Source organism: Ovis aries, chromosome 22 (genome assembly GCF_016772045.2).
Source record: "Ovis aries strain OAR_USU_Benz2616 breed Rambouillet chromosome 22, ARS-UI_Ramb_v3.0, whole genome shotgun sequence".
NCBI lineage: Eukaryota > Metazoa > Chordata > Mammalia > Artiodactyla > Bovidae > Ovis > Ovis aries.
The window spans coordinates 5,064,214-5,090,778 of record NC_056075.1 but is presented as its reverse complement, the minus strand read 5'-3'; the positions used below and the strand labels follow the sequence as shown (position 1 = coordinate 5,090,778).

The 26,565-nt window shown below is 35.4% G+C and overlaps 1 protein-coding gene across 1 annotated transcript in view; it reads right to left on the bottom strand.

Annotated features, from left to right (window-relative positions):
- PCDH15 (protocadherin related 15) overlaps nucleotides 1-26,565 on the bottom strand; it is a 1,094,267-nt gene that overhangs the window by 269,729 nt on the left and 797,973 nt on the right. Inside the window, exons 19-20 of the mRNA XM_060404607.1 lie at nucleotides 10,676-10,981; nucleotides 6,909-7,133 (exon numbers count right to left, since the gene is read on the bottom strand). Coding sequence (XP_060260590.1) covers nucleotides 6,909-7,133; nucleotides 10,676-10,981 — 531 coding nt within the window. The remainder of the gene's footprint in view (nucleotides 1-6,908; nucleotides 7,134-10,675; nucleotides 10,982-26,565) is intronic.

Below are 26,565 nucleotides of genomic sequence, written 5' to 3'. Positions count from 1 at the left end.
TGATAATCTTATTCTGAGTGATTAGGTGAAAAGAAAGCACATGTCAGTCTGAATTTTGAGAAATGTTCAACAAACTTGATCATGCTTAAATAACCTTGGAGCCTATTATACAGAGTGAAGTAAGCCAGAAAGAAAAACACCAATACAGTATACTAATGCATATATATGGAATTTAGAAAGACAGTAACAATAACCCTGTATGTGAGAAAGCAAAAGAGACACAGATGTATAGAACAGTCTTTTGGACTCTGTGGGAGAGGGTAGGGTGGGATGATTTGGGAGAATGGCATTGAAACCTGTGTAATATCATGTATGAAACAAACTGCCAGTCCAGTTCGATGCGTGATCCTGGATGCTTGGGGCTGGTGCACTGGGACAACCCAGAGGGATGGTACAGGGAAGGAGGAGGGAGGGAGGGTTCAGGATGCGGAACAATGTATACCTGTGGTGGATTCATGTTGATGTATGGCAAAACCAATACAATATTGGAAAGTAATTAACCTACAATTAAAATAAATAAGTTTATATTAAAAAATAAATAACCTTGAATAAGAAAACAAAGTGTCACTGGAAAATATCTAGAATTAAATATTGTTTTGTTTTCAATGTACAATTATCCAGAAGTAACTCTGTAAAGGTAAAGAAGTCTTGACCAATGAAATTGTTTGATTTCTCTAGATAAAGAGAGCAACTGAGGCAATAAAAATTAGATCAATACTCTTCCATTTCTGCAGAAAGAAGAGCCCATCAATGAGCAACAATTCCCACCTTCTGATTTTGACTCCTTGAGTGAATCCCATGTATTAAAATAAAGGAGTGGTCAGAGAATGTGGAAGACATTTTAAGAGATGTGAGTCCCAAATAGAGAATGAGGCTTGTTGAGTGCACATCCTGCTTGTTCAGATGATAGTTTTGGACTCATTTTGATACCAAAGACTTCTATAAAAAAAAAAAAATGAAAAAAGAAAATCCAAGCAAATATATCTAACTGAAATTACATTGAATCTATAGATTGCTTTGGGTAGTATACTCATTTTCACTATATTGATTCTTCTGAATCAATAGTGTCAATCGCTCAGTCATGTCCTACTCTTTGAGACCCCATGGACTGCAGCCCACCAGGCTCCTCTGTCCATGAGATTTTCCAGGCAAGGATACTGGAGTGGGTTGCCATTTCCTTCTCCAGAGGATCTTCCCAACCCAGGGATCAAACCTGGGTCTCCTGCACTTCAGGCAGATTCTTTACTGACTGAGCTACAAGGGAAGCCCCATTTTGATACCAAAGACTTCTATTAAAAAAGAAAAAAATCCAAGCAAATATATCTAAACTGAAATTACATTGAATCTATAGATTGCTTCGGGTAATATACTCATTTTCACTCTATTGACTCTTCCGATCCATGAACATGGTATATTTCTCCATCTATTAGTGTCCTCTTTGATTTCTTTCACCAGTGTTTTATAGTTTTCTATACATAGGTCTTTAGTTTCTTTAGGTGGATATATTCCTAAGTATTTTATTGTTTTCATTGCAATGGTGAATGGAATTGTTTCCTTAAATTCTCTTTCTATTTTCACATTATTAGTGTATAGGAATGCAAGGAATTTATGTGTGTTGATTTTATATCCTGCAACTTTACTATATTCATTGATTAGTGCTAGTAATTTTCTGGTGGAGTCTATAGGGTTTTCTATGTAGAGGATCATGTCATCTGCAAACAGTGAGAGTTTTACTTCTTCTTTTCCAATTTGGGTTCCTTTTATTTCTTTTTCTGCTCTGATTGCTGTGGCCAAATCTTCCCAAACTATGCTAAATAGTAGTGGTGAAAGTGGGCACCCTTGTCTTCTTCCTGACTTTAGGGGAAATGCTTTCAACTTTTCACCATTGAGGATAATGTTTGCTGTGGGTTTGTCATATATAGATTTTATTATGTTGAGGTATGTTCCTTCTATTCCTGCTTTCTGGAGAGTTTTTATCATAAATGGATGTTGAATTTTGTCAGTGGCTTTCTCTGCATCTATTGAGATAATCATATGGCTTTTATTTTTCAATTTGTTAATGTGGTGTATTACATTGATTGATTTGCAGATATTGGAGAATCCTTGCATCCCTGGGATAAAGCCCACTTGGTCATGGTGTATGATCTTTTTAATGTGTTGTTGGATTCTCATTGCTAGAATTTTGTTGAGGATTTTTGCATCTATGTTCATCAGTGATATTGGCCTGCAGTTTTCTTTTTTTGTGGCATCTTTGTCAGGTTTTGGTATTAAGGTGATGGTGGCCTCATAGAATGAGTTTGGAAGTTTACCTTCCTCTGCAATTTTCTGGAAGAGTTTGAGGAGGATAGGTGTTAGCTCTTCTCTAAATTTTTGGTAGAATTCAGCTGTGAAGTCATCTGGACGTGGGCTTTTGTTACCTGGAAGATTTCTGATTACAGTTTCAATTTCTGTGCTTCTGATGGGTCTGTTAAGATTTTCTGTTTCCTCCTGGTTCCGTTTTGGAATATTGTACTTTTCTAAGAATTTGTCCATTTCTTCCACGTTGTCCATTTTATTGGCATATAACTGCTGATAATAGTCTCTTATAATCCTTTGTATTTCTGTGTTGTCTGTTGTGATCTCTCCGTTTTCACTTCTAATTTTATTGATTTGATTTTTCTCCCTTTGTTTCTGGATGAGTCTAGCTAATGGTTTGTCAATTTTATTTATCCTTTCAAAGAACCAGCTTTTGGCTTTGTCGATTTCTGCTATAGTCTCTTTTGTTTCTTTTGCATTTATTTCTGCCCTAATTTTTAAAATTTCTTTCCTTCTATTAACCCTGGGGTTCTTCATTTCTTCCTTTTCTAGTTGCTGTAGGTGTAGACTTAGGTTATTTATTTGACTTTGATCTTGTTTCTTGAGGTATGCCTGTATTGCTATGAACTTTTCCCTTAGCACTGCTTTTATAGTGTCTCACAGGTTTTGGGTTGTTGTGTTTTCATTTTCATTCATTTCTATGCATATTTTGATTTCTTTTTGATTTCTTCTGTAATTTGTTGGTTATTCAGCAGCGTGTTGTTCAGCCTCCATATGTTGGAATTTTTAATAGTTTTTCTTCTGTAATTGAGATCTAATCTTACTACATTGTGGTCATAAAAGATGCTTGGAATGATTTCATTTTTTAAAAAAAATTTACCAAGGCTAGATTTACGGCCCAGGATGTGACCTATCCTGGAGAAGGTTCTGTGTGTGCTTGAGAAAAAGGTGAAATTAATTGTTTTGGAGTTAAATGTCCTATAGATATCAATTAGGTCTAACTGTTCTATTGTATCATTTAAAGTTTGTGTTTCCTTGTTAATTTTCTGTTTAGTTGAGCTATCCATAGGTGTGAGTTAGATGTTAAAGTCTCCCACTATTATTGTGTTATTGTTAATTTCCCCTTTCATACTTGTTAGCATTTGTCTTACATATTGTGGTGCTCCAATGTTGGGTGCATATATATTTATAATTGTTATATCTTCTTCTTGGATTGATCCTTTGATCATTATGTAGTGTCCTTCTTTGTTTCTTTTCTCAATTTTTGTCTTAAAGTCTATTTTATCTGATATGAGTATTGCCACTCCTGCTTTCTTTTGGTCTCTGATTGCGTGATATAGGTTTTTCCAGCCCTTCACTTTCAGTCTGTATGTGTCCTTTGTTTTGAGGTGGGTCTCTTATAGACGACATATATAGGGGTCTTGTTTTTGTATCCATTCATCTGGTATTTGTCTTTTGTTTGCGGCATTCATCCCGTTTATGTTTAAGGTAATTATTGATAAGTATGATCCTGTTGCCATTTACTTTATTGTTTGGGTTCAAGTTTATACACCATTTTTGTGTTTCCTGTCTAGAGAATATCCTTTAGCATTTGATGGAGAGCTGGTTTGGTGGTGCTGAATTCTCTCAGCTTTTACTTGTCTGTAAAGCTCTTGATTTCTCCTTTGTATTTGAATGAGATCCTTGCTGGGTACAGTAATCTGGGCTGTAGGTTATTTTCTTTCAATGCAACCTCTATGAAGCTACCAATGGTATTTTTCACAGAGCTAGAACAAATAATTTCACAGTGTGTATGGAAATGCAAAATACCTCGAATAGCCAAAGCAATCTTGAGAAAGAAGAATGGAACTGGAGGAATCAACCTGCCTGACTTCAGGCTCTACTACAAAGCCACAGTCAACAAGACAGTATGGTACTGGCACAAAGACAGAAATATAGATCAATGGAACAAAATACAAAGCCCAGAGATGATTCCACATACCTATGGACACCTTATCTTTGACAAAGGAGGCAAGAATATACAATGGATTAATGACAATCTCTTTAACAAGTGGTGCTGGGAAAATGGGTCAACCACTTGTAAAAGAATGAAACTAGAACACTTTCTAACACCATACACAAAAATAAACTCAAAGTGGATTAAAGATCTAAACGTAAGACCAGGAACTATAAAACTGCTAGAGGAGAACATAGGCAAAACACTCTCTGACATAAATCACAGCAGGGTCCTCTAAGACCCACCTCCCAGAATATTGGAAATAAAAGCAAAAATAAACAAATGGGACCTAAGAAAAATTAAAAGCTTCTGCACAACAAAGGAAACTATAAGCAAGGTGAAAACACAGCCTTCAGAACGGGAGTAAATAATAGAAAATGAAGCAACAGACAAACAACTAATCTCAAAAATATACAAGCAACTCCTGCAGCTCAATTCCAAAAAAGTAAATGACCCAATCAAAAAATGGGTGGAAGAACTAAACAGACATTTCTCCAAAGAAGACATACAGATGGCTAACAAACACATGAAAAGATCCTCAACATCACTCATTATCAGAGAAATGCAAATCAAGACCACAATGAGGTACCATTTCACACCAGTCAGAATGGCTGTGATCCAAAAGTCTACAAGCAATAAATGCTGGAGAGGGTGTGGAGAAAAGGGAACCCTCTTACACTGTTGGTGGGAATGCAAACTAGTACAGCCACCATGGAGAACAGTGTGCAGATTCCTTAAAAAATTGAAAATAGAACTGCCTTATGACCCAGCAATCCCATGGCTGGGCATACACACCAAGAAAACCAAAATTGAAAGAGACACATGTACCCCAATGTTCATCTCAGCACTGTTTATAATAGTCAGAACATGGAAGCAACCTAGATATCCATCAACAGATGAATGGATAAGAAAGCTGTGGTACATATACAAAATGGAGTATTACTCAGCCATTAAAAGAATACATTTCAATCAGTTCTCATGAGGTGGATGAAACTGGAGCCTATTATACAGAGTGAAGTAAGCCAGAAAGAAAAACACCAATACAGTATACTAACACATATATATGGAATTTAGAAAGATGGTAACAATAAGCCTGTATGCGAGACAGCAAAAGAGACACAGGTGTATAGAACAGTTTTTTGAACTCTGTGGGAGAAGGCGAGGGTGGGATGATTTGGGAGAATGGCATTGAAACATGTATAATATCATATATGAAATGAATCGCCAGTCCAGGTTCTATGCATGATACTGGATGCTTGGGGCTGGTGCACTGAGACGACCCAGAGGGATGGTACGAGTTGGGAGGAGAGAGGGGGGTTCAGGATGGGGAACACGTGTATACCTGTGGTGGATTCATGTTGATGTATGGAAAAACCAATACAATATTGTAAAGTAATTAACCTCCAAATAAAATATATAAATTTATATTTTAAAAAATAAAAAAGAAATAAACAATGAAAAATAAAGAAATAAACTGAAATTATATCAACCAAGCTAGAGTTTATGATGGATTATAATAACTCTCCATTGTCAACCACATCTAACTTGAGAGAGAAGTTACCAGAGAAAATAAGTGCAGATCATAGTTTCAAATTTGTACATTCTTCCCCTGACCAAAAAAAGATACATAATATGTTTATAAAAGCACTTTTTTTCTGTCCTCAAAGATATACAGGTCATTTGAAGCCATTTTTAAATACTAGCATCTTTAGTAAAGCCATTGGAGGATCAGTTGTGTGTATATTTGTAACTGAGGTACTATTTTTCAACATCTGATACTCACTCAACCTGTGTAAGAATCATCTATGTACGTTTCAAATATACTGATGCCTCAGATGCTCTGCTGAGAAAGGTGTTTTCTGGGAAGGAGCAGAGGGACATGAAAGTTTACTATTTAGTTCATGTGACCGCTATATACACTAATATTTGAGAAATAATAAATCTTTCCTCATGTCTTATTTTAAACCCATACTTTAAAAATCACAAGAAACCCTAAATGTTGAGGATGATGTACCCTTCCAGGCAATCAGTTGGTACAGGGTATTTGATTAAATTCAATGGTAAACCTAGAGAGTCTAAGAGAGTTCCCAAGGTCATAGAACTTGAAAAGGGTTGAGCCATAAATTACCCCCAGTTCCATCTGAATCCAAAGCTAATTTTACTGAAGAATATTGGGTTCCAAACTAAGCTAAACAAACGAGCTCTGAGAGCCTTGGAACTCTTACTCTTTTTATTTATTATTTTAAATTGAAGGGTTTAGATGAATTTATTATCTCTGGTGCTATGGAATTTGGACTATTGTGTAATCTAGAGAAATTATGACTTGATTGAAATCACAGGGCTAATGGTGGACCTAGGGAGCAACAGTATTTGAACTCTTATTTAGTGGTTCTTTCAAATTTATCTTTTATAAATAGTTAAATAATTCAGTTATTTCTCAAGTCTTTGTTAATACTTTAATTTTAAAATTTATATTCTGGCTTTGGTACCATTTATAATTATGGATTGATGCCCCCAAATATTATACTACAGTATAGGTTAAAAAAATACAAAACAAAACAGAAACTACAGGTAGAGAAAACAAAGTAGGCAGCCAGAAGTAATCTACATTCCTTACCTTTACTATTACTGTGACAGTAGCAATACCAGGTGGCATTGTTCCATAAATATCAAAGGCCTCCACTAGAAAAGTGATACTTGCTTCCTCGTCTGGAAATGACTCATAGTCCAAACTCCTTAAAAGGGAGAGTTCTCCTGTAAATGGATGTAGTGCAAAAAAGTGCTTCACTTCTGGACTTCTTATCCGATAAGACACATTTGCTCCGAGGTCAACATCTTTGGCCTGTAACATGTTAAGAAAAAGAATGGTTATATCACTGCTATTTTCAAAATAAAGAAATGCAGGACTGATGAAGGTCATGTGTCAGTACCTAGAACAATATGAAATGAATGATGATCAAAAGTTATGTTTCAGAGATAAGTATTTTTTAAAGTAATTTATCAGATAGAGGGAGAGAGAGAGAAAGAAAGAGATTGAGTCAAATACCGAGACTCAAGAGATTTTTTCATTGTTGATCTTGTTACTATATCTATTTTATCTGAAATATCAGTGATGAATGGAATCATACAACAGTAAAGAAATATTGTCATCCCTTATATGTGAAATCTAAAAATAAATGATACAAATGAACTTACAAAACCGAAAGAGACTCACAAACTTAGAAAGTGAACTTATGGTTGCCATGGGGAAGGGGTAGTTAGGGACTTTGGGAAGGTCAAGTACCCACTGTTGTATTTAATAACCAACGAAGACCTATTGTATAGCACATGGAACTCTGCTCAAAGTTACGTGCCCAGCCTTGATGGGAGGGGGTTTAGGGGAGGGTGGATACATGCATATTTATGGCTGAGTCCTTTTGCTGTTCACCTAAAACTACCACAACATTGTTAATCAGCTATATCCCAATACAAAATAAAAAGTTTAAAGTTAAAAAAATTAAAATAAAAAAAAGCAAAAAGTAAACATTGTTGTAAATGATTATTATTTTCTGTTGATTGTATAACAATGAAAAATAATATCCTAAATATTTACAAGATGAATAAAGAAAAAATACCTACCCTCCAGATAGGAGGTTCTCAAAGAAAATGCCAAAATAAAAGAGAAATGTGTATGGACCTAGAGATTGTCATGCGGAGTGAAGTGAGTTAGAGAAAGACAAGTATCATATACTTCTTACATGTGGAATTTTTTAAAGAATGGTACAAATGAACTTGTTTACGAAACAGAAATAGAATCATGGATATAGCAAACAAACTTATAGTTGTTACCAGTTGACAAAGGATGGGAAGGGGTAAATTGGTAGATTGGGGTTGACATATATATACCATTATATATAAAATAACTAATAAAGACCTATTGTATAGCACTGAGAATTCTTCTCAATATCTATAATCACCTACATGGGAAAAGAATCAGAGAATGAGATGGATATATGTATGTGTATAACTGATTCACTTTACTGTCTAGCAGAAACTAACACCACATTGTAAATCAACTATATTCCAATATTTTTTTTAATTCTCATTTCCAAAAAAATAATCTCCCAGTCATTAAAAGAAAACACACACACACACATACCCACACACACAGAAAGAATGAACAAACAAAAACAACTGAAAAAGCAGGTTTCAATGGAAACTTTATAGATGATTATTTCACTCAGTAGTAGAGATTAGAAATTCCTACTCTGGTAGGAAATGGAATGGAGCAAAGATAGAGTGGGGAAGGTCAGGTTTTGCTAGAATATATATGCAGTACAGCAAACACCTAAGTGGACTTCGGTCTTGGTCCCCTCCAAACAATTATCAACATCACAATAGGAAAGATATTGTTAAAGCACAGATTTTATGATGTCACCTTCCTACCTAAAAACTCTTCTTTTCCATTTCATTTTGGATTAGCTCCAATCTTCTTAACATGGTGCAGACACATATATTTTCTAGCCCTTACTCTTTCTTCTCCTCCAGGATTTTGAGCAGGTTTTTCCACTGCCTTGAATATTCTTTTTCCCCCTTGAACAACTCTTATTTGTTCCTCAGTTCACAGCTTAGAAATAAGCTTTCCCAAGAAAACATTCTCGGAGAAGGCAATGGCAACCCACTCCAGTACTCTTGCCTGGAAAATCCCATGGATGGAGGAGCCTGGAAGGCTGCAGTCCATGGGATCGCTAAAAGTCGGGCACAACTGAGCGACTTCACTTTCACTTTTCACTTTCATGCACTGGAGAAGGAAATGGTAACCCACTGCAGTATTCTTGCCTGGAGAATCCCAGGGGCAGGGGAGCCTGGCGGGTTGCTGTCTATGGGGTCGCACAAAGTCAGACACGACTGAAGCAACTTAGCAGCAGCAGCAGTATGCTTGCTGCATGAGACTGAAAATTCGATGAAGGCAAGAAATCTTGTTGATGTTTGAATCCTTGGCCTCTAGCAGAGGACTTGGCATTCAGTAAGCTTGTTGAATTAATGAATAGAGGAATAAATGGAGAAATAACAGCCTTCTCCCTGGTCAGCATCTGCCTTTTGTAGATTTAGTAGTTTCTTCCCAGATGACACTAGTAGAGAACCCATCTGCCAATGTGGGAGACATAAGAAACATGGGTTCAGTCCCTGGGTCAGCAAGATTTTCTCTGGAGGAGGCAATGGCAACCCACTCCAGTGGTCTTGCCTGGAGAATCCCATGGACTGCAGAGCCTGGCAGGCTACAGTCCATGGTGTCGCAAAGAGTCAGACACGACTGAGACTGAACTAAACTGAACTAAGTAGACATATATCTGGCTGAATCATGGAAAAACACAAGCTCTTGAAATTCATGCTAACACAATTCAAATTGTAGATTGCAGGTTGAGAAAGAGTTATATATATTTTTTCTTCCAAAATATACTTCATAGAACACCTATGTCAGAATTAAAGGGTTGGTGCTAAACTGGAGATTTCTAGGCCAATCTAACTTACTGAATCTGAATATCCAGAGTTTCTGGTAATAATTTGAGAACTAAAAGACAGAAGCTTAGATATAAGGACACTAATGAAAAGGAGAAACAGATTTCTGGAAGTATGCCAGTTATGTATAGAAAGTGAACAAATATTACAAAATAGTAAGTATAGAAATCTATTTCTGTAAGATACAGGGTGATTCTATACATTTGTATCTGTGTATGCATGTATATGGGCTTCCCAGGTGGCTCAGTGGTAAAGAATATATCTGTCAATGAAGAGACAAGGGTTCAATCCCTGGGTTGGGAGGAATTCCTGGAGAAGGAAATAGCAACATACTCCAATATTCTTGTGTGAGAAATCTCATGAATAGAGGAGCCTGGCAGGCTATAGTCCATGGGGTCACAAAAACTCAGACAAGACTTAGTGACTAAACAGCAACAATACATGTGTATATATGTAATACCTGGATACATGTATATTTAGACTGTGTAAATAGTTATTTGATATTTGTGTGAGCAGAAACATAAATGTAACATAATACACATAGAAATTTAATACTGAGTAACTTTGGAGGTACAAGGTGAAGGATTATTAAGTTTTTTAAAATAGTCTAGTGTATTGTCAGTTGTTATAATAAATATTTGACATTCATTGCTTTTGTGAATTGATAATAAGTTTATTAAGAAGTGTTATTTAGTTTCTTACAATGGTAAGTTTTCTGCCTTCTCTCTCTATTTGAGGAATACATATATTGAAATTTAGTTATCATTCATTTGAAATTTAACTGCATGTGTGTGTGTCTGTGTGTGCATTTTACAAAGTCTGGCAGACCCATACAAATACCAAATTTTATACAGAATTCATGAAACAACTGCTTCATCCACACACCTCTATTTGAAGGAAAGTGGTCCCAGCTGGCAGGTTCTCTTCAACAACGACAGTATATGTTGAATTGGTGAACACAGGACTATTATCATCAATATCCAAAACCTTGATGGCCAGAGTAAGAGTTGAATGACGAGGATGTACTGCTCCATCAGTTGCCACAACAACAAGTTCATAGTAGTCCCTGACTTCTCTGTTAAGCTTCACGGCTGTGTAAATACTTCCATTGGATGTGATGCGAAAAAGATTGTTGAAGTTACCCAAGCTGTAGTGCACCTGGCCATTTATTCCAGCATCAGGATCTGCTGCCTAAACAAAAATAAAAACAGAGGAATTCACATAGTACTTTCTGTTATAATTTTTTAGAAGGGACAGTTAAAGAACTATGACATATTTCTAACTAAATATTGTTTTTTCTTTAGATAGAAAAGTAAAAAGATAATGATAAAGTAGTACAAAAGTCTAGAACATGAAAATAAATTTATAATAGTTTAATGATACTCTTAATTCTAAATGAGTATAAAATTAATTTGTATCAGTAAAAATAGCAATATTACATTACAACAGAAAATTCACATTACATAAATACTGAATTTTCTTGTATTATCATTTATTTAATAGATTTTTAACTCTAAAATTTAAAAAAGTTTTAAGTAAACATAATTGAGTGATAGCTTATATTGTATATTTTTAAATTCAAGCTTTATATTATATATCTATAATACATATAGAAGCACCATGTATAGATAGATATAATTATGGCATTTAATTCTAATGCTCTTATAAATAAATATCATTGGTTCCATTCTACAAATGAGAAAACCTTGGCTTATGGATTATAATTTGCTTAGAGTTATGAAAGAAATAAAAATCTGTGCCTTAATTCTTAGTATAATACCTACATAAAATTACTTAATAAATATTTGAGGGATTAATTCATATTAGAATAGATTAATGCAAGCAACTGAGGTTTAAAACTAAGCATACTCCAAACAGAAGTGAAAGTTTAGTAACTGTAAAGCAACTGCAAAGGGCTCTTCAATATTAGAATACAATCTCTAAATGATAATAGAATTGTTGATGCAATAATAAGCCTTTTGCAATTGTAAACTTTAAGTCATATTAAATAACTTTCATTAAATAAAATAAGTAAATTTTGAGTGGCTATTCTTCAAAGGAGTGTTATGAGAATTAATATAATCTAAAACTCAATCAATTGAAATAGAAATTATGACATCTCATTATCAAATACTGTGCATTTTGTACTACATAGCTCTATCTCATTGTTCTTCACACATACTGGAATAAATCTTAGAAACCATAAAATGTTCCATAACTATGCACTAAATGGCTGATAAGGAAAGGAAGGAAAACAAGAGACTTGGCTGCATTATGAGCAAGAGACACAAATGTCAATTAATATTCACAAAGCCTGAGATGGAATATGATGTATTTTGAACAGCATATAAGCAGATGTACATTCACCTTTACAAACACTGGAGAAGCAAGTGGGGTGGGTTTGCTGAACACTTTTGCCTTGTTTGAAATGATAAAGCCCAGGATGTGAAAGTCAAATTTATAACTGTGCACCCTATGAATGCCAGACTTTCCAGCAGGATTTGTCCCTCTGATTCATCAGAACACAAATGTCCCTGGGAGGGTATTAATTCTGAAGTTTGAAGCCTGAGAAAAGATGAGGAACTGCAGGACTGTCTGAAGAGGACAAAAATACTGTAAAATAGTCAAAGAACTTACATACACATATTTTCTTCTATTTTTATATCTTTCCTAGAATTTGGCTTACAAATTACTGACAAATTAGTCAAGCTGGTCATCTTAATGAAAACAAATAAACAATATTGTCAACTTCCTCACAAAAAAACTACCCAACAAAAAATACTCTTTTTTGTCTTAAATCACTGCTTAATTAAATAGAAAAATAAAATCTTGTAACATCAGAAGGTCTTAGTTCATCAAATCAACAGTATTAAACATTTCAGTGACTTTTCTTCTGTGGGGGTTTTTATGTAATTTAAATGATTCTCACTCAAGGTGTGTTTTTATCTATCCCAGTATTTGGAAGATTTTTATGATAGACTGATTCAATTTTCTTAATGTGACTGTGTATGTATGTGTGGAGGGACAGGGGATGTTAAGTATGTGCTGTTCCATATATGTCCAGCTACTGAACTGATATCTCTGCTAGGACTTACACAAGTTTATTATTTTATAGCTCCATAAAACAGAAGTTCAACAAGTGTCTCATCTGGCTAAAATCAAGGTATGCATAAGGTTGTGTTCCTTTCTGGAGGTTGTAGGTAAAGATCCACTTCTTTGCTCATTCAAGTTATTGACAGAATACAGTTCCTTGAGGTTGTAGGATTGAGATCCCCACTTCCTTTTTACTTGTCATGCAAGGACTATTCCCAGTTTCTAAGACCACCCACAAACCTTGGTTCTTGGCTCATGGTACACTTTTTCCATCTTCAAAGCTAGCAACAGTGGGTTAAGTTCCCCTCACACTTTCTGAATTTCTCCTTCTATTTTATATCTCTGATCCACTCTGTTACCATCTTTGTTCACTATTCAACAGTTTTGATGACTACAGTGGGCCCACCTGGACATCTAGGATAATCCTTTCATCTCAAGTTCCTAAACCTCATTACATCTGCAAAATTTCTTTTGCTGTGTAAGGTAACATATTCACACATGGGATGTGTTGGGAATCATAATTCTGTCTGCTCTAGAATCAAAAATTTAACATGTCCTTAACTAAACCCTTGATTATATTTGTACAAAACTTTTTCATCTCTAATTCCCTTATTTCAGTAAATGATTCTTCCATTGACGCAATAGATTACATAAAAACAAAGAAGATATTCCTGAGATCCCCTTCTATCTTCTGTGATTCATTTACTCAATAATTTCAGAAAAGCATATTTAATATGATATAGGAGACTCAGCTTCAAGTTACAATGGTATATTAGGTAACAAGTCCAAGATATCATGGAATTTACAGAGAAAATTACTATTCTACTTGTAATATGCTGTTTACACCTTTATACAGTATCTCAATCCTAACTTATTTGGCCCAAATTATTAACTGTGGCTTAGAGAGTGAGAGAGTGAGAGTGAATTCGCTCAGTTGTGTCCGACTCTTTGCAACCCCATGGACTGTAGTAGCCTGCCAGGCTCCTCCATCCATGGGATTTTCCAGGCAAGAACACTGAAGTGGGTTGCCATTTCCTTCTCCAGAAGATCTTCCCAACCCAGGGATTGAAGCCAGGTCTCCCGCATTGTAAGCAGACGCTTTACCGTCTGAGCCACCAGGGAAATTACTTGTTAATTATTTTCTTTTTCTGTTATTTCATTTCAGAGAGGTCTTCTATAAAAGATAAATGACATTATTTCTCTTAATATCCTTTAATGATTTCAACTGTGTTCAGCAACATTCAAACAGTTAACATCATCAAAATATCGTCTACTGAATGCTACTTTCACTATCTTCTGGAATAATGCAAATCTCTCCAACCTCCAAATTTCTCTAAAGCCTCTGCATATCGGGAGCTTCTGCAATTATTTGCCAGGCTAATGCCCGCTCAGAATGCATGTAAGAATTAAAGATTTTAAAATTAAAAAAAAAATGAGAGAAAAAAAAAGAATTAAAGATTTTAAAATTTAAAAAATAAAAAACTAAAAAAAAATAAAAAAATAAAAAATATATATATATATGTTGCTATTTGTTAAAAAAAAAGTCAATAAAAGTCAATTTAAACATCACTTTCTCAAAGCAGTCTTCTCTGAATCATGAAATATAAACGAGACCCTTCTGTTATACATGCCAATAGCTCCATGTAACTGTACGTTATATCATATCTTGGCTTCCCTGGTGGCTCAGAGGTTAAAGCGTCTGCCTCCAATGTGGGAGACCTGGGTTCGATTCCTGGGTCGGGAAGACCCCCTGGAGAAGGAAGTGACAACCCACTCCAGTATTTTTGCCTGGAGAATCCCATGGACGGAGGAGTCTGGTAGGCTACAGTCCACAGGGTTGCAAAGACTCGGACACGAGGGAGCGACTTCACCTATATCATATTTAATCCTTTTAAATTATATATTTATTTTAGGATACACAAATGAATTGCATGTATTAAAATATATAAATAAAGATTTTACTGTTGTTGTTCATTGTTCAGTCTGTCAGTCATGTCCAATTCTTTGCAACCCCATGGACTGCAGCACACCAGGCTTCCCTGTCCTTCACTATCTCCCAGAGCTTGCTCAAAGTCATGTCCATTAAGTCAATGATACCATCCAGCCATCTCTGTTGCTCCCTTCTCCTCCTGTCTTCAGTCTTTCCTAGTATCACAGTCTTTGCCAATGAGTTGGCTCTTCACATCAAGTGGCCAAAGTATTGGAACTTCAGCTTCAGCATCAGTCCTTCCAATGAATATTCATGATTGATTTCCTTTAGGATTGACTCGTTTTATCTCCTTGCTATCTAAGCGATTCTCAAGAATTTTCTTCAACACCACAGTTCAAAAGCATCTATTCTTTGACTCTTAATCTTCTTTATGGTCCAACTCTCACATCCACACATGACTACTGGAAAAACCATAGCTTTGACTATGCAGACTTTTGTCAGAAAAATGATTTCTCTAATTTTTAATACACTGTCTAGGTTTGTGATAGCTTTTCTTCCAAGGAGCAAGTGCTTTTTTAATTTTGTAGCTGCAGTCACCAACTGTAGTGATTTTGGAGCCCAAGAAAAAGAAGTCTGTCACTGTTTCCATTTTTTCACCATCTATTTGCCATGAAGTGACAGGACTAGATGCCATGATCTTCAGTTTTTGAATGTTGAGTTTTAAGTCAGCTTAATGAAGATGCTACTCCTGCTACTTATTAATACATAGCTATATAATTCTTAAAATATGTATTTAATCATTTTGCATCTGTTGTTTGGTTCTATTTTGATTTATATCTCTTCCATTATCAGCCTCTGTTCTTTTAATTAAGAATCCCAAAACAAACACTGTAGAATTATCAGAATTTCATCTGGGACTCTGATTACCTTGGTAGAACTACTGAATCCAGGTCTAAACTAGAAAATATCATTTTTAAAAATTAAAAAGTAGTATTTTGTTATGACTTAAATGAGTATGATGATAAGTAAATGGCTTTGTATTTTTAATATTTTGTAGAATGACAAAGAGGGCCTATGTAGTTTAAGACGGAGAATGACCTTGATATATAAAACAATTGCTATATGGTAGAAGTGTTGATTAGTTTCAATATTTCCACTATATGTATTTTTGATATCATTAACTTTGGTGTGTTCCCTCTAAGTATCAGATAATACCTATAAAACTATAAAATAAAAGATGTGAAATCAAATAGCAATTTTGAATATCTTTTCCTACCATTATACATGTCAGAGATGAAATCCACAAATGTGGCACAGATCAATTATAATATGAATAAAATAGATAATAGTTATTGCATAATTCTCTGTAACTAGTTGCAAAGCCATTGGTCTGTTCCACTGAATAAAATATATAAAAATTTAAGTGAATTGTCATTGCCATAGATAATATAAGCCAATAATAACTAGTATTAGAATAATGCAAATGTGTACCTACATTGGTAACAAATGACTTGGAAAAGACCTCACATTTGATTATTCAACTCATGTTTGAAAACCACTGGGCTAGGGGATTGTTAAAGGAAACTTGCTCTAACAAGAGACTGAGATTTAAAAAAAAAAAAAAAGTTAATTTCAGAATGAACCACTTACAGTGCTTGCATCATGTTGGTATTTCCCAAGCCAGTACATTAATCATATTTTCCCTTGTGAATTTTCCAAAGTTCAGAGAACTGTTGCATTGAAAGATCCTTTTTTATTAAGGATCAGAGAATGGTAACTTACTTTCTCCAGGCTTCAACTTGCCAAGAGGAAAGACATTTTAGCAAGAAAATCATCTTTTCTCTGCTCCCTTATTCACTCATGAGTGGTGAATTTCATAGAAATAATTGGGTAAACACACTGACTTCTTTTAACATAACATCTGATGTTTATAAGGATGTCATATGAGTTGCTTGTTTTGCTATATGAGCTCTTTCCCTAAGAATAAGACCTACAATTTCAGTTCTGTCTGAGGCTGTGTAGTTAAATTTAATTGTAGGGGTAGCATTTACTAACCCATTTGGCTCTCATTACTAAAACTGCAGCCATGAAATTAAAAGATGCTTACTCCTTGGAAGAAAAGTTATGACCAACCTAGATAGCATATTCAAAAGCAGAGACATTACTTTGCCAACAAAGGTCCCTCTAGTCAAGGCTATGGTTTTTCCTGTGGTCATGTATGGATGTGAGTTGGACTGTGAAGAAAGCTGAATGCCGAAGAATTGATGTTTTTGAACTGTGGTGTTGGAGAAGACTCTTGAGAGTCCCTTGGAATGCAAGGAGATCCAACCAGTCCATTCTGAAGGAGATCAGCCCTGGCTGTTCTTTGGAAGGAATGATGCTAAAGCTGAAACTCCAGTACTTTGGCCACCTCATGCAAGGAGTTGACTCATTGGAAAAGAGTCTGATGCTGAGAGGGATTGGGGGCAGGAGGAGAAGGGGATGACAGAGGATGAGATGGCTGGATGGCATCACTGACTCGATGAACGTGAGTCTGAGTGAACTCTGGGTGTTGGTGATGGACAGGGAGGCCTGGCGTGCTGTGATTCATGGGGTTGCAAAGAGTTGGACACGATTGAGCGACTGAACTGAACTAAACCTCTTCCCCCTCAATATCAGAATTCTATTTTCCAGAATTTCATGTCTCTCTCTGAATTGTTTTGAACCTGGGGAAGGTATAGGATGTTATCTATTGATACTTCTAAATCCCAGGAAATATCAACACCATGATTTCCAAACAATTTTAATCATAGATTTTTTTTCATTGTTATTTGTTTAGAAAAATATTTACTAATATCTTGAGGGACATATAGTTTATTAAATACTGTTGTAATTCACTGAGTAACACTGGGAATAAGATCTCTTTTTAATAATCTGTCCATGATAGTTTTACATAATATTTCCACTTTATATTGTTAGTTCCCCATGATTGATCACTTGAAAATAACCATCTTAAATTTATAGAATTAGTGGTTCCCACTTTCTACCATGTTGGGGTCCTTAACAGAGTCCACAGTAAAACAATAAATGGCAAATAAAAGATAATAAAAAATATGCTTTCAAGAGGTTCAATGAGAGATTTTTTAATGGCTTAAATTGATAGAAAAGGCCATGGAGGGAGAAGCAAATATTGACTTTTTGTTATGGCTTTGGTAAACTAACTCTAGGTGCTACATTTCATGGACTGTTAGCTTGGTGCCAGGATTTTTGTAAAGGAAAAAGTGAGGAGAGATGGAGAGAGCAAGGGAGGTCTTTGTTGAAACAAATAAATTTGGGAAATTGGGATGAAAGAAAAAATTGAAAGTTTTCATTACTTCTGAACTTTTCATGTGCCATTAATGTTTGAATGAGGAAGGCAAAGTTCTCAAGGGAGTAATGTATGCACCAGATTTAAAAATCCCAAGTAACAGAAATTTTTTCAATATGTTGACTGATCTACAGAAAGAAGTCCAGACTCCTATGCACGAGTTAATTTCAACCTACGTGTTCAGTCTTCTCTTATTATTTACTGTCCTGTAAAACTTTTTGCTCATCTAATCAATTTTCTACATTTCCTTAAGACTCAGAATACACTTTTTGACATTTCCGTCAAGACTTGCCATGATGATTCTTTATTCACTTCTGAAATTCCAATCCTTAATCCAGTCTTCAAATTCCAACCCCAGTTCAATCTCTCCTACGAAAATGTCTAGTATTTAGAGAAAGATCATGTTATACATCAGAATTCTAGGCTTGACAAATACTTCTTCACATTACTTATTATTTACACCTTTTCCACACAACTGTAAGTCCTTTTTGAGAAGAGAAGCACATCTCATAACCTTTTATTGATTTTTTCAAATTTGCAGAAATCCTTAGCTTACACTGGGATAATTTGTTAAGAGAAAATATCTAAACACATGTTCAATAGGGATACTAAAAATAAATATTAAATGAAGCATTTTTATTAATAGGGTTTTATAATTTCATCAGCTTATGTATAAAATGTTAATAATAACATTCAAAGTCAAGCACACACATACACACACAGTCTGATCCATATTTACTACAACTTAATTCACTGAAGAACTAGTTTCCATAAAAGGAAGTGTATTTTATGCTTATGGAATAAAAGATCAACGTTCAATAAGAAAATGCTGTAAAAAATTTAAAGTAACTGAGTAACACAACTAATAGAGATAAAGGAACTAGAACACTTATAAAATGCAGGATTATTTGCTTCCTTTTCTGACTCCTAATTAATTGAGAAGCATAAATAAGGTCATGGGAGTTAAATAGTATGGGATGGCTAAGCTAAGTAGTTTCATTTATTTACTATTATAGATGAGTATGTAGATGTTAGAAAAGGTAACTAAACATAAAATTCCCTATTATCAGCAATATTGTCAAGAAGTCTGCATTAATGTTTAATATCTAACCAAGGAACTCAGTGTGTGATGCTGTAATGAAACCATTCATCTTCCTAGAAATCAATTAAAAGTTAATTAAAATTGTTAACAAGAAATATCACACATCTCTTTTCATCTTGTACTACATCAAAGCAATAAACAGCAATAGCTGCAACTTTATAATCATCTCTCCATGGTTAACACATTTTGTAATATACACTTTACTATGGGACCTGATTTGCAGCTACTTATTTGTGAATGCATATTGCTGGGACATCAGCTGATAGTCTGTAGTCAAATAAAGATTTCACTCTACAAAACTTTGAATATATGCTAGGAAAACTTTTGAATAGCCTTAATCACTGAAGTCAAAGTTAAGAGTCAGCCAGTTAACATTGCAGTCAACCAAATAATTACTTAATAAAGACAACACATCATGCACAAGGGCTTTTATTGACTATACCATTTCATAGAACATCATTTAAAAAGGAAGCTGGAAAATATATTTCTTACACATTATATCTATGCCTTTTGCTGCCTAATTATATTTTAGAGAAGTCTATTATATAGGCTTTCTCATCGATAAAGGTGGAAACCCATTACTGGGATACCTACACTGGAAATTACAAATTCTATAGAGATGTAAAAGCATGTCTTTATGAGCAGAATATACTGTGACAAGACCTTGAAGGAGAGCATGAGACCTGCCCTCCTTCCATTGAAAACGCCCTGCATAGATTACGTTTGCATTTTCAATGATTCATTCTTATTTAAAATGTTTTATATTCATACCCATTTGGATTATTTAGATAAATGATTTCTGTTTATTTTCATAAAATATTTTCATAAAATTCAGGTCTATATAAAGAACTTTGAGGGCAAACAGAAAATATAGCTATGAGAAAGGTGTGAACTCCCATGTAGCACCTAATCAGCCCAGTGCAAAACTGAGAAGGAGCTTAGCTCTAGCTTTTGCTTGTCCTTCACAGCAATTTCTGAGTCTGTGCACTCCTCTCTCACCTTGAAGCGGGAGCCATAAAAGTTGTTGAGCAGGGAGGTCAGAAGAAGTTGGGCAGTGCATCCTTAATGACATTACTAATGGAAGCCCATTTTTAAAATTATCTGTCAACTTCAAAAAGACATAAAACAGTTGTTATCTTTATTTCTTTAAAGAAGCTGAGTTATTTTAAGAGATGTGATTATCAGTGTAAAAGGGGAAAAGCAATTTACTGACTCATGATACTGGCAAATGTTTCCTCTCTCCATACCTATTCATTACTGAACAATGGCAAATGGACTTACCGGCTAGAAAGTAACAAGTATACTTGAGCTCAAATCACTAAAAATATAATGAGAGTAAATAGTTGTGCTTTTTTTTTTTTAATACTGAAACTGTTACATATTTAATCCTTAGGAGTCTAGAAAACCCGTATGTAAACTAGAGATTCCTTAAAGGCTGAAGCACTAGGTTAAAAGCCAGCTCTTTCCCATACTAATTCTATGTCCTTGGATGCGTCAGCCACTCTAAGTTTCCATACTTCATTTGTAAAAGAATGATGATAGTATTTATCTCACTACCTATGAGGATTGAACAAATGTAATAGCATACTTAGATAATATTAAGTAATCAATTAAAAATTAGGTATGTTTATTGAGGTTTTCAACATCTAATTAGAAGCTATTAAAAAGCTCATTTTTGTATAAAATTCTTAAAATTAAAAAAATTAGAATAAATTAGTAAAATAACTTAATAATTTTATTTGGTTTATATATACACTTCATTTTACTTAAGATCACATTTAACCTAGTACAGTAAGTCTATTGGGCTCTTTTGTGGCTCTACAGTAAAATATCTGCCTACAATGTGTAGTGCAGGAGACCTGGGTTCGATCCCTGGGTTGGAAAGATCCCCTGGAGAAGGAAATGACAACCTACTCCAGTATTTTTGCCTGGAGAATCCCACGGACAGAGAAGCCTGGTTGGTTACAGTCCATAGGGTCACACAGAATCGGACACGATTGAAACGGCTAAGCTTCAACAGCAGCAGGAGCAGTGTGTCTATTAAGTTCCATTGCTTTGTTTTTGTTAAGATCTGAGAATTTGGGTACCTGCATTAATTATAGATACAATATGTGAAAAATCTTAAAACCTGTCCATGTTGTTTTTAGTGTAACAAATAAAATTATGAGGAAAACTTGTATGATGAAACGATATGCAACAAAAAGGAAAGAGCACTTTAGTTATTACAAGAAACAATAATGAAGATTTAAGACATTTGGGGCATAAATTCAGGTAGTATTAGACATATGATAGAGAAATTTCTATGAAAATTACACCTGATCATTTTATGGATATTGTCACATTGAGAAATGTTTGCTACATCTGGACTGAGAAAAATATTGAATTCTTGAAAAATCAAAAATGTATAACATTTGAAAGCAGAAGAGAAGGTAACAACTTCCACTTGCATTTTAAAGTAATCTCATCATCGGTTGGGAAACAAATGTGTGTCAACAGGTGAGTGGTCAGGAACTGATCATAAATTGTGAGGCTCTTAAAATCATTATAGTGAGAGCTGAAAGGGATATAAGAATTATTTCACACTAAACATTTCTTAACTTGTCATAAGTACTTCAGACCATCTTTCCAAATCTGAAAGATAAATTCTACCCAGAGAACTCAGTAAACAGTATTTCCCCACATAAAAGTTTGACAGCTGCCCATATTTTTCTCCAAAGCTATGTCTTTTTTTAGTGATCTTAAATTCTTTCTATTCTACCAAGGAGCAAACCTCTACTAAACTGTCTTTCAGGGCTTGGACATTTTTCTAGGATGCCTTTCCTGGTTTCCCCTAATCAAGACCTTGTCCTTCCACTAACACTCCTTGCCATTTTGTTTCCATTCAGTTCAACAATATAATGTAGCTGCTTGCTCACCTGTTTCTCTTCTACACTATACTTCCTGAAAATTGAGGACATGAAAAATGCATTGCTCATAGTTTAACTTCTAATGCCTTTTCTGTATTAAGGTTCAGTGAATATTTGCTGAATAAATACTTCATTGAGGACAGCTTCTTATGAAACAATAAGTGCCTTAAATGAAAATTTTGCTGAATTCACTAATAATAGCCAAAACAATCATTTCTAGTTTACATAATAAATTACATTTTATTATAACATTGAAGGCTCTATGTGATCTTTTTCTAACCTATACTTATACACTAACATCTCACAACTAACTCTCTGACATAAACTCTATGTTTTAATCAAGAGTTAATTTATTATGTCAGACAGCTTTTAAATAACTCCAAAATCTCAGCGGTTTGCTCTCACTGATGTTTATTTCTCATTTGTGCAGTACCTCCATGGATTCCAGGTAGCTCTGTTTTCTTTACTCAAGGAAGGAGTCTGAAGGAGCAGGCTTTGTTAGAACATGTCATTCATGTGACTGGGCTTCCCAGGTTGCAGCGGTAAAGAATCTGCCTGTCAATGCAGGAGATGCAGGTTTGATCCCTGGGTTAGAAAGATCCCCTAAAGAAGTAAATGGCAACCCACTCCAGCATTCTTGACTGGAAATTTCCATGGACAGAGGAGCCTGATGGGCTACAGACCATGGGGTTGCAAGAGTCAGACACGACTGAGCATGGACACATACATATGTACATTCACGTGACCAAGGGGGAAAACAGAGATAATAAAGCCACAGCTCTTGATGGCTCTGCTTTGATGTGGAACATAGCACCTACAAATCTTACATCATCATGGCTGATGTCATAAGATGGGGAAGTAACATCCTTTTGGAGTGTGGGGCAGCAAAAACCTGGAAACAATAATAGAGTCTACTAGTCCAGTGGTTAGAAAATTACCTTTCAATGTAGGAGACACAGGTTCAATTCCTGGTTGGGGAGCTAAGATCCCATGTGCTGTGGGGCAACTAGGCCCACGTGTTGCAACTAGAGAGCCCATGCACTGCAAGTAGAGAGCCCATAGGCTCTAGAGTCTGTGCTCCTCAAGAGAACCCTGGGTGCTGCCCTGTGTGCTCTAGTTTCTCAAGCCATTCCCTCAAGCCACTAAAGAAAGCCCATGAGCCACAACAAAAAGATCCAGTAGAGCCAAAAAACAAAAAACAAAACAGTGCACCTGCCTTGTCCTTCAAGCACACAATGCTCCCTCTCACTTTCACCACTAGGCATTTGTTTTTAAATCCTATCTAATTCTTCAAAACTTAGCTCGTTTCACTCAGCTTCTTTCTGGGAAACCTCTTCTTTCCATCCAGCCTTCTGATCCCTTTTGCACTCAGCACAAACTACTTTCTATATCTCTCAGTTCAGTTCAGTTCAGTTCAGTTTAGTCACTCAGTCATGTCCGACTCTTTGCGACCCCATGAATTGCAGCACACCAGGCCTCCCTGTCAATCACCAATTCCTGGAGTTCACTCAGACTCACGTTCATCGAGTTGGTGATGCCATCCAGCCATCTCATCCTCTGTCGTCCCCTTCTCCTCCTGCCCTCAATCCCTCCCAGCCTTAGACTCTTTTCCAATGAGTCAACTCTTCACATGAGGTGGCCAAAGTACTGGAGTTTCAGCTTTAGCATCATTCCTTCCAAAGAAATCCCAGGGCTGATCTCCTTTAGAATGTACTGGTTGGATCTCCTTGCAGTCCAAGGGACTCTCAAGAGTCTTCCCCAACACCACAGTTCAAAAGCAATAATTCTTCGGTGCTCAGCCTTCTTCACAGTCCAAATCTCACATCCATACATGACCACAGGAAAAACCATAGCCTTGACTAGACGGACCTTTGTTGGCAAAGTAATGTTTCTGCTTTTCAATATGCTGTCTAGGTTGGTCATAACTTTCCTTCCAAGGAGTAAGTGTCTCTTAATTTCATGGCTGCAGTCACCATCTGCAGTCTATGTTATGCAATTAAATATTAGGCCTAAAAGTCACTCTCATCCATTTTTACATAGTAAGAGGCATTAATAGGGAAAAAAACTGTGAAATATTTGGCAACAGAAATTGCAACAATGTATGAGAAGTGGGTGGAGAAGGCAATGGCAACCCACTCCAGTGCTCTTGCTTGGAAAATCCCATGGACAGAGGAGCCTGGTAGGCTTCAGTCCATGGGGTCACTAAAAGTCAGACACGACTGAGCGTCTTCACTTTCACTTTTCACTTCCATGCATTGGAGAAGGAAATGGCAACCCACTCCAGTGTTCTTGCCTGGAGAATCCCTGGGACAGGGGAGCCTGGTGAGCTGCCATCTATGGGGTCACACAGAGTTGGACACGACTGAAGCGACTTAGCAGTAGCAGCAGCAGCATAAGAAGTGGGAAGTTGGTGCAAGGATAGGAATAAGGAAGGGAAGCAAAAGTTCTAGACAGCAAGTACATGCAAATAACATGCCTTCTTTGATTGCAGTTATACTTAATGAAATAAATTAAGTGTCAAATTAAGCAAACTAGTTTAAGCGCTTATAACATAGTCTAAAGTTCTCTTAATGTTTGAATGTAAATTAACGCCAAGTGGTTTATTAAGTATTAGGAAAAAGACATGTAGCTCTGTACTATAAGTTTTTACATGCTCATTCATCATATATATAATTTATATTTATTAATTTTAGATAAATATTCTATTATATATATTATTATATATACCCTAATATATATCCTTTATTCTCCTAGAAGATATATATACCTTTGTATATATTATTTATAGATAATAAATATATTATTTATTTTATATATAATATATATCCTATATCCCTTATTATAGTAGAAGGGCATGGAAAAATTTGGGATGACTCATTCAATGATATTTATATTTTCCTAGCCTATTTATTTGCAACTGATAAATTTGTACCGTGAGTTTGGTGTTCAGTTCAGTTCAGTTCAATCACTCAGTTGTGTCCGACTCTTTGCAGCCCCATGAATTGCAGCACGCCAGGCCACCCTGTCAATCACCAACTCCCGGAGTTCACTCAAACTCACATCCATCGAGTCAGTGATGCCATCCAGCCATCTCATCCTCTGTCGTCCTTTCTCCTCCTGCCTTCAATCCCTCCCAGCATCAGAGTCTTTTCCAATGAGTCAACTCTTTGCATGAGGTGGTCAGAGTACTGGAGTTTCAGCTTTAGCATCATTCCTTCCAAAGAACATCCAGGACTGATCTCCTCTAGACTGCTTGGATCTCCTTGCAGTCCAATATAACATCATTTCATTGATGGTGCAAGGTCACATAAAATTAAAATTGTATTTTGTGTTTATTCAGCTCTTCTTAATTTACTTCTCCAACATCTTCAGTCCCAAATCTTTTCTATGGACAAACATGTTCTAAACCCTAAATCTAAGTGTATTCTGCCAAACTAACTATGCTGTCTCTTCCCTGCTTTTTCTATCTTGAATTCCTCCCCCTGCTTCTCAAACTGGTTATTCTTCAGCCCACCTGTCACTATGCTGGAAAACATCTAAGTTAAAAGCCTTATCACTATGCACCTATAGCTAACTGCTCCTTTACTGAAGGCATTATTACTTTTTTTATAGCCCTCATGAAATTAAGAGTTTCTTCAGAGCAGGCTAGCTTGTTCATATATGAGCCATGCATGTTCTTTGCATTGACAGGCAGTAGATAAACATTTCTGCAAGTATCTCATCTGAAGTTATTTCCATGATGACACTGTTATGTATCATTCCTACCCTAAGCACTCAATCACATGAACAAAATAAAATTTCATGTAGTATGTTTAGTCTTTTTTTAAAAGAGGAAAACACAAGTATTCCTTTTGATACGTGATTGAGTAATCACGTCAATAATTGTTTATTCCATAATTTTGTCCTTATGCTTTTGTTTTACTGCTTTCTTTTACTTCAAATCAGCTAGAATCCCATAAGAAAATCTGTTTTTAGTTCAGTTTAAAAGTGTTGTAAGTATACCTTCAATCTTTTGTGGACTTAAATACAGTAGTTTTATTTTCTAATACTCTGTTCCATTGTTGCTTAAACTTTTTTCACTATAACCCACTTAAAGAGGACTTTCAGATATTTTTTTTCTTCATAGTTGTACCTCAATGAAATTTTATTACCACAGATTTATTATGTATCTGTTTATGTATATGTTTATCTGTGTTTTATATATAAATAATACATTTTTGCCTCTCAAAAACTGATTTTTTTCCATTTAGGGGGTAATATGTCCCAGTTAATATTGAATAGTCAAAAGAAAGTCTTCTCTAACTTCCTAATATAGCATAAATGAACACTGTAGTCTAAACATTATTCCTCAACACTCATTATAATGGCATTCCTTTCTAAAACATTTGTCCAAACTCT